At 59.3% G+C, this 11,075-nt stretch overlaps 1 protein-coding gene across 1 annotated transcript in view; it reads left to right on the forward strand.

Annotated features, from left to right (window-relative positions):
- The window catches only part of SLC22A1 (solute carrier family 22 (organic cation transporter), member 1), a 21,318-nt gene that overhangs the window by 7,269 nt on the left and 2,974 nt on the right, over window positions 1–11,075 (forward strand). Inside the window, exons 7-10 of the mRNA XM_004674171.2 lie at window positions 3,286–3,500; window positions 4,577–4,685; window positions 9,242–9,354; window positions 10,439–10,538. Of these exons, the coding sequence (XP_004674228.1) occupies window positions 3,286–3,500; window positions 4,577–4,685; window positions 9,242–9,354; window positions 10,439–10,538 (537 nt within the window). The remainder of the gene's footprint in view (window positions 1–3,285; window positions 3,501–4,576; window positions 4,686–9,241; window positions 9,355–10,438; window positions 10,539–11,075) is intronic.

Consider the following 11,075-nt stretch of genomic DNA (forward strand, 5'->3'; position numbering starts at 1 on the left):
CCCGCGGTCAGGGGCGCTCACCTGCCTCCCCATGTACCTGCGGTCAGGGGACCTCTCCCTACTCATGGGGTGCAACACAGTGAACAAGCCAGGTAGGGAAGCGAAGGGGAGGGAGTTTCAGACGGGCTTTCAGGTGGACAGGGAGCTCCTGAAGAGACATCCTGTTTCCCTGAGCTTGAGTCCTGGGGAAGGCTGTGCTCTAGTAGAAGCCTGAGGTAGGCGTGCTCACCAGGAAGGCGTGCGTGGGTGATGGGCGTCTGGGCACAGCTGGTCCCGAGGTGGGGTCAGAGGTGGAAGAGGTTTGGGGGGGCTCACAGGCGAGGCCCTCCCCCGCCCTGGAGCTCCACAGCCTCTCTGGAGGGTCTGCTGGTCGGACGGGCAGGCAGCCCAGGTGCAGGCCCCTTGCCCACCCGGACCCTCCCAGCGCCTCCAGAGAGCCCGCGGCCCTCAGGGCACATGAGGGCTCGGCCCAACTCGCCCCAACACCTGGGGCCGAGCTGCTGGACGTGGGCTCCTGGTCAGTGGGGACTGCTTTGTGGCCGGGGCCGCTGGCTTGTGGCCCGGGCCGCTGGCTTGTGGCCCCCAGGGTTTACGCCCAGCACAGGCAGACCCACATAAAGATGTGCTGGGGTTGGGTGAGTAACTAGTGCCCCCCAGAACCTGCGCCAAGTTCTCTGCGCCACTCACCCGCCTTCGCCTGGCCGCCCACCACATGTCTCGGGCTGGCCTCGGGCCCCGTGTCCGGCCCCACCACAGGCCCTGGGCCTTCTGTGTCCTGCATGTTGGATAATTGGTGAGGGAAGGCTGTGAGCAACTCAGTGACACAACTGAAGATCTGACAAGCACAGTGGCAGAGAGGGGGGCCGTGGGCCCAGGGCCTAGAGAGAGACGTTCGCCTCAGGAGGGGAAGGTGCAGCCCTTCCCGGTCAGCCCCACACATGTGGGCGCAAGGGCACCTTGCTTCCGGCCAGGGAGGGGCCGGGCTGGGTCCCGCCGGCCGCGGAGGGCCTGAGCTCGTGACCCGGCTCCTTCATCCCACTCACGGGGCTCTGAGTCTCATTAGAAATTTGGGGTTCCTTTAGGAACGAGGTAACCCAGGGGCGCCGACAGACGTGAAAGCACACCAGCTTCCCGGGGGCCCCGCGCCGGCGGTGCGGGTGGCGGCTGGAATTGAGTGTGACTTACGGGCTACCCCGGCGGGTGGCTTCTGGTTTCCTTTTTCCCTGGCACCTCTGCGGCAGCGCTGCGTCAGATTGTCTCGGGGGGCGGCACAGAGGCTCCCCACGACGTGCAGACGCCGCTTCACGTCCCGCCAAAGGTCCAGCCCGGCCTTCCCCTCTGCCGGGGGTCCAGTGCACGGACGGACACTGAGCGCACAATTGGTCAGCCCCTCTCCTGCTAGGAGGCGCCTCCACGCAGCCCTGCAGGGAGGGGGTGCCCCCGCCCCACAGTGCCGCACACGCCCCCATCCCTGACACCCTCCTCCAAGCGGGCGCTTGTGATCAGCACTGTTCCTCCACGCCCCTCGTGGGCCTCTCTGAATTCTGCCCTATTTCAGGGACACACCGTGCCCACCATTTCTCTCCTTCTAGCCCTCTCTGCGGGTCTCCCCCCTCCAGTGTGACTGCAGGAGCCTCCACCTGCCCTGCCTGCTCCCCACCCCGGGGTCGGGGGGCGCCCCCGGGCCCCGCCCCCCAGCCCATGGAGGGGTGCTTTCACAGCCTAGCAGGCCAGCTCGCCGCCCTCACACGCCCCCAGCTGCCTCTGCGGAGTGAAGCCATCGCCTCTGCTGGCCTCCAGGCCTCTCACGGTGGCCCCTGGCCTACCCCCTCGGCCCCTGCGCCCTCCCACCTTGCACCACCTTGCACTGCTCACTGCTTCTCACTGTGGCTTTCAGAAAGCTTTGTGACCTCTCTCTCACTCAGCTTCCTCATCAGCCAGTGGTCTCATGATAAGACCCACGTCACCGGTGCTTCGTGAGGGTCAGTGGATGGTACCGGCCCAGGGCTTGGAAGGGGGTCCGGCTGGGCCTGGGCAATCTCACCAAGGCTGGGGGCCATTTTTACCCTTTTAATATGGACATGCAATTCACACGTCCTGCCAACAGGTGGCAGCACCACGCATTTGTTGACTTTTGTTAACTGCGTCGTTAATTTTTTGGACAGGAAAATCAAGATTATGCATTCCTTTCTCTTAAGTCAGTCTTGCTGGGTACACGGGCCATTCCTACTTCTCTGCATGGAGGGCCGGAGGGGGCCCTCAGGCTGATGTAGACTCACAGCTGCAGGCAATTCTTCTCTTGACCTCTCTGTCCACTCAGGAATAATTTGGGATGAGACACAGATGCCCCCCAGTGCTTTTCTGGGTGAAGGCTCACAAAACAAGCAACACGTTAATGAGAAGCATCTGTTCCTGATGCTGTCTGCTCAGTGTTGGAGCCACGAGGCAATTTACATGCTGAGAAAAGACATTTACTTCTTGGGGCCAAGGCCTCCCCATGGTGTAAATGCCAAGCAATGGTGAATGTTTCTAGGCTCCGGGGCAGTTCCCCGAGTTCCACGGAGTCCCTAGTCTCCCCCTGAGCGTGAAGTCTCAGCGGTGCCCGCCAGGACCACGCTGGACAGCTGCTTTCTCAACTGGGTCTAGAGCTGCGGGTGGAGGGGGGTGGGCACTGTTGAGGGGTACGTGGGGATGAAGGGCACCACGGTGGAGTGGGGCCTTGAGCGGCACCTCTTCTCTGCGGTACTTGACTTCTTAGGAAGGATGAGTGACTGTGGTGAGAAAAGCTCATCTTTGCAGGGAAGCAGAGACCAGCAGGTCCAGGGACACTCCAGGGACACTCAGTGCCAAGCGAGGGGGCGGTCGGGGCTGTTACCTTCCCTTCACAGATGAAGGGATCGAGGACAGGACGCTCAGTCGCCTTGCTGGAGGCCGCAGCACACGCAGTCTGGCTCCTGGAGCTGCCCACGCACCTCTGCCTTCTGCCGCCCTCCCCCGGCAGACCCTCCGCAGCGCCAGTGGGTGGGTGTGGCAGGGCCCAGTGCAGGGCCAGGCACGGGCCTGCACTCGACAGCAGCGTCATCAGTAGGATGGCCGAGAAGCGGGGGACTCCTGTCATGCCCACTTACGTCGTGATAAGGAACTTCTCAGTGGGGGGCCTTTGAGGGTGCCCCCTGGCTGCGCCCCGTCTCCTATCGCTTGAAGAAATTCGAAGTCGGGTGACGCCCGGCTCAGGCCCATGAGCCTCTTTGCAGAGCCCCTGTGACGCGGCCTCCCCCCGCGCAGGTTCACCAGCTCCGTGCTCTACCAGGGCCTCATCATGCACATGGGCGCCACCAGCGAGAACCTCTACCTGGACTTCCTCTACTCTGCCCTGGTGGAGTTCCCGGCCAGCGTCATCATGCTGTTCGCCATGAACCATGTGGGCCGCCTGTCGCTGCTGGCCACGTCAAACCTGGTGGCAGGGGTGGCCTGCTTCGTCATGCCCTTCACTGCGCACGGTGAGTGGCCCGTGGCCATCATCTGGGGCTGCGGAGGGCGTCCTGTGCTTTACTCTTTGATGACTCTCTGGAACAGAACAAAGACAGAGACAGCGAGTTACCAGGTCTGCACGTCGCTTTCAAAAAAGTTTAGTTGAAGGTAGAACATACGTACAGCACGCCGCTTATTGTAAGTATGCAAGCTGAAGCCTTGCCAGTGTGTGTCACTGGGTGCTGTGCCCTGAGTGATGCCGCGGGCCTGGAGAGGGGTGAGCCTGGGCCCCTCAATCGTACACGGTATAAAGCACCGTCCTCTCAGTAAAAAATAATAAGAAATGCACGCTCAGTTAAAGACATGGAGGCTGATACGCAGCAATAGCATTTATGTGGAGTCTCAGGTGTGCAGACCAGGGAGCACTGAATCAGGTTTCAAGCCAATCATGTCCTGCTGGGCCCCTTCAAAGGAAAAAGAATGGGGAGGGAGAAGGCAGAAAGACAAAAGCTGGGGCTGGTTCTAGCTTATATTTCTTGCAGTTCATTGGCATCTGGGCAACGGGCTATGGTTACTAAGGAGAGAAGAGGAAAAAAATGCCTTTTGCACAGTTCTGAGAGAAGGCTGTGTCTGCCTGGAGTCAGTTCTTGCTGATGGTCTTTTCAAAAGCCAAAAGTCGGGTGTAACGGAGCCTTGGGTGTGAGCGAGGCCGACCTGTCTGCCTCCGGGGCCCTGTGCACGTGCACTGCCCCATCTGAGGCTCGTGCTCATGAGCGGCGATGCTGGTCTTGTAATTAAAAGGCCACGGTGGTCAAGTGGACGCCAGGCCCGGTGGGCATCACCGCTCTCACAGCTGCCTGTCAGCTCGTGTCCTCGTGCCCAACTTACGGCTGAGGAAACCGGACACAGGCCAAGAGGGGCAGACACCTTCTCCCAGGCCTCCCCCTCTCCCTGGGCCCCCGCTGGCGCCTCTCAGGGCTCGGCTCACCTGTCCAGCAGAGACGGGGTGAGACAGGGCCGCCGTTCGGGCCGCTCCGGCGCTGAAGCCCAGGCCTGCCTGTGGGCGCGCAGGCCGGCTCGCCCACGCCCTCCTCTGTCTCCCCAGGTCAGCACTGGCTGAGCATCACCGCTGCCTGTGTGGGCCGAATGGGAATCACCATCGTGTTCCAGATGGTGTGCCTGGTGAACGCGGAGATCTACCCCACCTTCATCCGGTGAGTGCGGGGTCGGAGAGGGGGGGTGGTCTGGGCTGGGGCCAGGCAGCGGCAGGCACCCCAGGGCAGCTCCTCCCCCTGTGCTGAGGGGCTGGACACTGAGGTGGGGGCACCGAGGGGCTCTGGTTCTGGGGACAAGCCCCGAGCAAGGGGTCCAGCTCAGAGTAGTGGAGGCGTCACCTCGTCCTGAGTGCCGACTGGCTGCCTGGAGCCCAGCAGCCCTCAGCCCTTCCTGGCACGATCTTCTGAAAGAGCAGCTCCTGTTTGGTGGGGACACCCGGCGTCTCCACCCTAGAGAGGCTGCTTAGCTTTTCAGAGTGTTTTTGAGCTCTGTGACCCACATCTCACGTGCCAGGAGGGGAAAGAGACCTTCTGAGGTCCCACAGTTAGGAAGTGGGGTACAGAGAGCTGGTGTTCCACCTGTGACGACCGGCAGGCGTGGTGAACCGAGCAGCGAGCTTAGAAGCCAGCGTCTGGAAACCAGATTGGCGTCTCCTTACAGAATGTGAACTAGAACGCCAGCAAGGCCGTTGCAGGTAGAGCTAAGGGAAACAGTCTCTAGCCCAAGGGGGTACCCACCCCCGCCCCTCCCCCTGTTCATTGCAGCATTATTTGGCGATGTGGAAACGACCCAAGTCCATTAAAGAAGCTGTGATGTAAACACAATGGAATATTATATAGCCAGAACAAGGCAGGAAAACTGCCATTTGCAACAAGGCAGAACTGTGTGCTAAGTGAATAAGTCAGAGCTTAACAAGTCCAGTGTGATCTCACTGCTTTGTGTAACCTAAAAACACCGCAGGTCTTCCGTGCAGAGCCGGGGTGTGGTGGGGAGCTGGGTGAAGGTGCAGACTTCCAGCCAGAGCATGAGCACTCTGGGGTGAACTGTGCAGCAGAGGGACTGCAGTCAGCGACTCCTTTTCCGCGTGGCCGAGAGAGGATCCCAAATGTTCTCATCACAAGAGAAAAAGAATGTGTTGGCTATAAGTAGATGCACCCCGTCAGGTGTGGGTATTCTTCCTGGGGGCAAAATCCACTCTCGAGTGCACCATTTTGGCCCCCGTGTCACTCACGCAGGCCAGCTCACCGCGGCCAATGTAAGAACATTCTGTCCTCGGCCCCTGGGGTCACCTCCTTGCCTCAGGCAACCCCCCTCTGACTTCTCTTGCTCTAATTTTACCTTTTCCCCAGAGCGTTGCAGCTGAGAGGACACAGCCTGGTGTTTGGCCGTTTGCCCTCAGCGCCACGGGGTCACCCGGCATGGTCCGAGCCTCGAGCCTTCTGGCTGCCCCCGGGGCTCTCGGGGTGATCTGTTCACCCTGCGCCAGCTGAGGGGCACTCAGATTTGTCCCAGTGGGGAGGTTATGGCACAGGTGCTGAGAAGCTGTCGTGAGGAGGCTTCGGGTGGACGTAGGTTTTCACTGTTCCTGAGTGCAGACGAGGGGCGTGCCCCGGCGTGCGTGAGCTGCTGCGTGCCGGCAGAGAGAGTGCCTCCGCTCGCTTGCAGCCTCCAGCCCCGGGAGAGGCAGCTGTTTGACGCCCTCACCTGTGCGGGGCTCAGCAGTGTTTTGTTTTCTTTTTAAAAAGATTTATTTATTCATACAGAACTGGGGTACAGGCCAGAGATGCAGAGGGTGAGAGGGTTCACCAGAGACAGAGCGGGGAGCAGAACAGGCAGATTGACTAAGTCCACTGCTGAGGGGAGCAGCGGGCGGGTCAGGAGAGGTCTGCTGTGCTCTGTGGTCACCTCCGGGGCAGGTGGGGCTCGAATTTATGCTGCAGTGGCTTTAGCTTCTTAGTGCTGGGCTTTAACCTGCTGCGCCACCAGGGAGGGCCCTCGTTTTCTAAGACTTATTTTCTTAAAATAGTAAAAATGATGATAATAGTAAAAAAAGGAGAGATGATGTCATTTCTTTTTTCTCTTGGAAATTATGCTAAAATAATAGAAAGAATGGAGAGGGGAAACCTGTAACTACCCCCATCTCTGAAAGTAGGTCGACCTTGAAAGACAATGCATAAGAACTACAGTGCTGTCCAAGGGGACCCAGAAGATGCCCGGTGCATGCCTCTGCAGGCGAGGCTGCACAGCCAGCGCTTTCCCAAAGCCGGAAGCGCTCGTGACGGCGAAGCCCACGGCCCTCCCTGGAGTGACAGGAGAGGCCGGACGTGGGGGAGGACCTCCCTGTCCTGGCTCGCGGTGGGGTGGGGAGGGCGAGGCTCCTGGAGACCAGGTTAGTATCTGTCTGCCACCTGCCTGCCTGTCCTCGCTCGTCGTGTGTGCACGCACACGCAAGTGTCTGTGGAACAGGTATAACCCGAAGAAGATGGCTGGAAAAATGAAACACACGCCAAGAAATTAAAAACTACAAGGAAACTTCTGGGAATGCAAGTGTTTGGCTTGAAGGTGCAGCCTGTGCATCAGGGGAGACCGAGCCAGTGCGGACAGCTTCAGGACTATCCCAGTGGAGTGGCTCTCTGCCCTGAGACATGAAGGGCAGCCTCTGGACCTAGGCTGGGCCTGAAGTCTACGCCAGTCGCACGTCGGGGAGAAGGGAAGCTGCCAGAGCTCAGTGGAGCCTCAAGGACCTGCAGGGAGAAGCCTCGGCTTCTGCACCCAGGAACCCTCGCTGTCATGTGAAAACATCGATCATTTTGAAGGTTCCCTAGGAATATGGCTCCTGTGAACCTTTTTCCAAAAAAGCCATTAGAGAAAAAAATTTCAGTGAACACAGGGGTGACTGGAGGGCTGCTCCCAACGATGGGGGTGGCCACGAGGCGGGATTGGCCGCAGGACCGACAGCAAATGTCCTGAATCTGCCATAAGGAACCAAGATGGAAAGGGAGGAGAGGGGAGGGGAGGAGGGGGAGGGGAGGAGAGGCAGGGGGAGGCTGTGCTCCTTGGTGAGCTTCCTCCAGCTTGGGAGAGGATGTGGCATTAAATCCTGTTCAGGTACATAGCCGCGGAGATATATTTTGAGATATAAAGATGAATACTAAAAGCAGCGATAAAATAGACTAAAATCAATTTAGGTATGACCTGAGGAGGAAGTAATTTTATAGTTCAAAATAGGAAGCAAATCAGCACTGTCTAAAGAAATAGCGTATTATTTGTATTATATAAAGCCGCAAAGGTGATTACTTCAATTAAATGCAAGCCTTCCAAATTATCACAAAAATATACATAATTGACACATTGAAAAACTAAAAGGCACTAGAACAATAAAAACATGACATGTATGCTCACGGCAAAATTAAGATAGAATATTCCTGACATTTAAGTAAGCATAAGAGGCTCAACTCCTTTACTGAAAAAAGACCCCCTGGTTTGTTTACAAAAGAAACTCAACAATTAGCTGCATAATGGAAGTGAATTTTTTTCCTCAGAAAGGTTGAAAAGAAAGGAATACACAATTTTTTTTGTTTTAAAGATTTATTTATTTATTCATACAGAACTGGGTGGGATTCAGGCCAGAGATGTGGAGGGTGAGAGGCTTCACCAGGGACAGAGCTGGGAGCAGAACAGGCAGATGGACGAAGTCCACTGCTGAGGGGAGCAGTGGGCGGGTCAGGAGAGGTCTGCCGCGCCCTGTGGTCACCTCCGGGGCAGGCGGGATCGAACTCTTGCTGAAGCTGAAGCTAAAGCTTCTTAGTGCTGTGCTTTAACCTGCTGCGCCACCAGGGAGGGCTGAATGCACAAATTTACTGGGCAAGCACAGAAGCATACCAAGAGCTATAGTCTGATGAGACAAAGTGGAATTTATGAGAAAATGCATCACAGAAAGACGATCCTAGATAACAGAGTTTCCAAAGGATTGGGAAAGAAGTGGAAATGTACTAATTTTATCGTCACTCAGGGAGTAAGAAACTATGCAAGTGAAAGCAATAAACAGTTAAAGGTAAGAGCTGGGAGGATACACCTCCTGATTCACCGCTCCAAGTTTGATCGTAGAAATACTGAGCGATCTAACGCCGAACAAGGGGACACGTAACATGGGGTGTCTGCAATCAAGGGTGACCGAACCCGCAAAAATGGGCAGAGGGAGCTTGTATGGAGGAGGGAAGTCTAAACAGACCTGGAGATGCACAGGCCGCAGAATCACACATGGCTGCTGATGGCGGGAGAGGATGCGTGAACCCGAGCAAGCAGGCAGCGTGCTTGACCAGGCCCGTGGCCAGCTGTCCTTCGCTGATGGTCCGCTACTGGGCTGCCTCCGTGGTGACTTGCTGTAGCGGTCACAGCTCTGAGGGAAATGTGCTTTATGGTGAAGGATGTAAGAAGCGTCAGATGGAGGGGGCCGGCGTGAGGCTGGGGAGTGCCCCACACAGCAGCTTCCGTCCCTGTGGACTCGGGGTGCGCCACCCTCCTGGCACATGGGTGTGTTCCCCGGCCCCCGGCCCCCCGCGGTTGAGGGGCGTTAGGCAGGCAGGACTGACCGATCACTGGCCGCTGGCGTCTGGGTCCTGGCCAGCCGGCCCCTGCCTGGGGGGTGCTGCTCTCTGCACCGCTGACCTTGGCGGGGTCCCGGAGGTCCCCTCTCTGCTCTCCGCTCCCGCAGGAGCCTGGGGCTGATGGTGTGCTCCTCCCTGTGTGACGTGGGCGGCGTCATCGCCCCCTTCCTGGTCTTCCGGCTGATGGACGTCTGGCAGGGCCTGCCGCTCATTCTGTTCGGTAAGACAGCAGCGCTTCTCCTCACCGTGTGAGCGCCCCCAACCCCTGAGCTCGCAGGGGGCGAGGGAGGGGCCCGCACCCCGCTGCCCTGCCCCGTCCTGCCCCGTCCGGGAAAGCAGGCGGAAGCTCAGCCCGGGCTCTGTCCCCAGCCGTCTGTCCGCCTGCAGGGCAGGGCCACCCAGATTCCTGCTTTCCCGCGAACTTGACCCGGGCGCTCATGCATTTCCCCTGTCCGAGGCTGGGGCTTGGCGGCCGCAGTTACCGGCCTTCTCCTGCTTCCCGATTTCAGCAAATGAGAACAGACGCGGGAGACCCAGGGGATCAAAGTGTAGCACCCGCTTTGTTACTGATGAAAGTGATTAGAGAAGGGTGAGCGTCCCTACTTCTCTCCTGTGCACCCCGTGTACAGACGGCTGTACGCCAGGGCCACGGTGCGCCCCACCCTGCCGGGGAGTGACCCCGGGGCGCCGCAGACCTGCCCTGTCTCCCTGCAGGGATGTCGGTCCATCCGCCTGCTCTGCTCCCCACTCTGTCTCTGGGGAGTCCTCTCCTGCCCCTCCACCCGCCTGCACCCCAGCTCTTCTACTCTAAATAAGACTAAAAACAAAAAAGGGGGAGGAGAGAGAAGCGGAGGCCCCACGCCCCACACGATACCGGCTGCTCCTGGCCTGTGACGTGGGGTGCAGCGACTCGGGGCCCGCAGGTCCCCGGAAGCGGCCGGCGCACTCGAAACGCTCGTGAGCGTGAGGCGGAGCAGCGGCCGCCAGGGCGGTGCGTGTGCCTGCACGTGCCGGGCTGTTGTAGGTGCTGTGTGAGCCCTGTTTGCCCACATTATTCCGCGAAGTGTAGCCATTAGTCCAGAATGACCTCTGCAGGATTTCTGGGGGGCCTCCCGCGCCCCTGCCCAGCTGAGCCGTGGGGAGGGGGCGGGTCAGCTCCCTTTGCTGCCGCCTCCAGCTCAGACTGTTGCCTGAGTGGTGGTTTCTGGGTGTCGCTGGCTTTTTCGAGGTGTCTCCACTGACCTCACCTGGACCTCCCTGGGGGTGCCGGCTCGCGGCTTCCCCCGGCCTCTGCTTGTTTGCAGGGGTGCTGGGCCTGGTTGCCGGGGGTGTGACGCCGCTGCTGCCCGAGACCAAGGGGGTGACTCTGCCAGAGACCATTGAGGACGCCGAGAGCCTCGGGAGGTGAGGGGGGCTGGCCAGCCCTGCCCCCACACCCCAACTCTCCCTGCTCCCCCTCGGGGCGCTGAGAGGCCTGGCGTCTTCCTTATCCCTAGCGGAGAGCGGCAGAAGCCGGTGCTGCTGATTTGTGGGGGGACGGAGGTGCAGGCAGGCGTTTGGGGCGGCCTGCTGCTCAGTGCTGAGGCTCGGGGGTCTCTGTCCGGGGGTCAGCTGCTGACTGGACGAGTCCCGAGCTGTCTGGGGACACTTTAAACCAAGTCCTTTTAGCTGCTTCAGAAGCTCTAGAGATTTTCGAGATTTTTCTTCCCAAAGAAGAAATGACGTGAGCACGTTAAGGAGCCGGCTCTCCTCGGAGGGTGGCGAAGAGGCTGGGGGGGGCGGGGGCGGCCCTGGGAAGTGCCAGAGCAGCCTGCGGCGCCCAAAGCCCTGGGCTCAGACTGGGGTCAGCCAACGCAAGCAGAGCCCAGAAGCTTGTCTGGGCGCCAAACAACGGGGCCACAGAGGGAGCCGGGGTGCAGGGGTCACAGGGAGCCGGGGTGC

This window comes from Condylura cristata, unplaced genomic scaffold (assembly GCF_000260355.1).
Source record: "Condylura cristata isolate star-nosed mole 26May11 unplaced genomic scaffold, ConCri1.0 scaffold00001, whole genome shotgun sequence".
NCBI classification, from domain to species: Eukaryota; Metazoa; Chordata; class Mammalia; order Eulipotyphla; family Talpidae; genus Condylura; species Condylura cristata.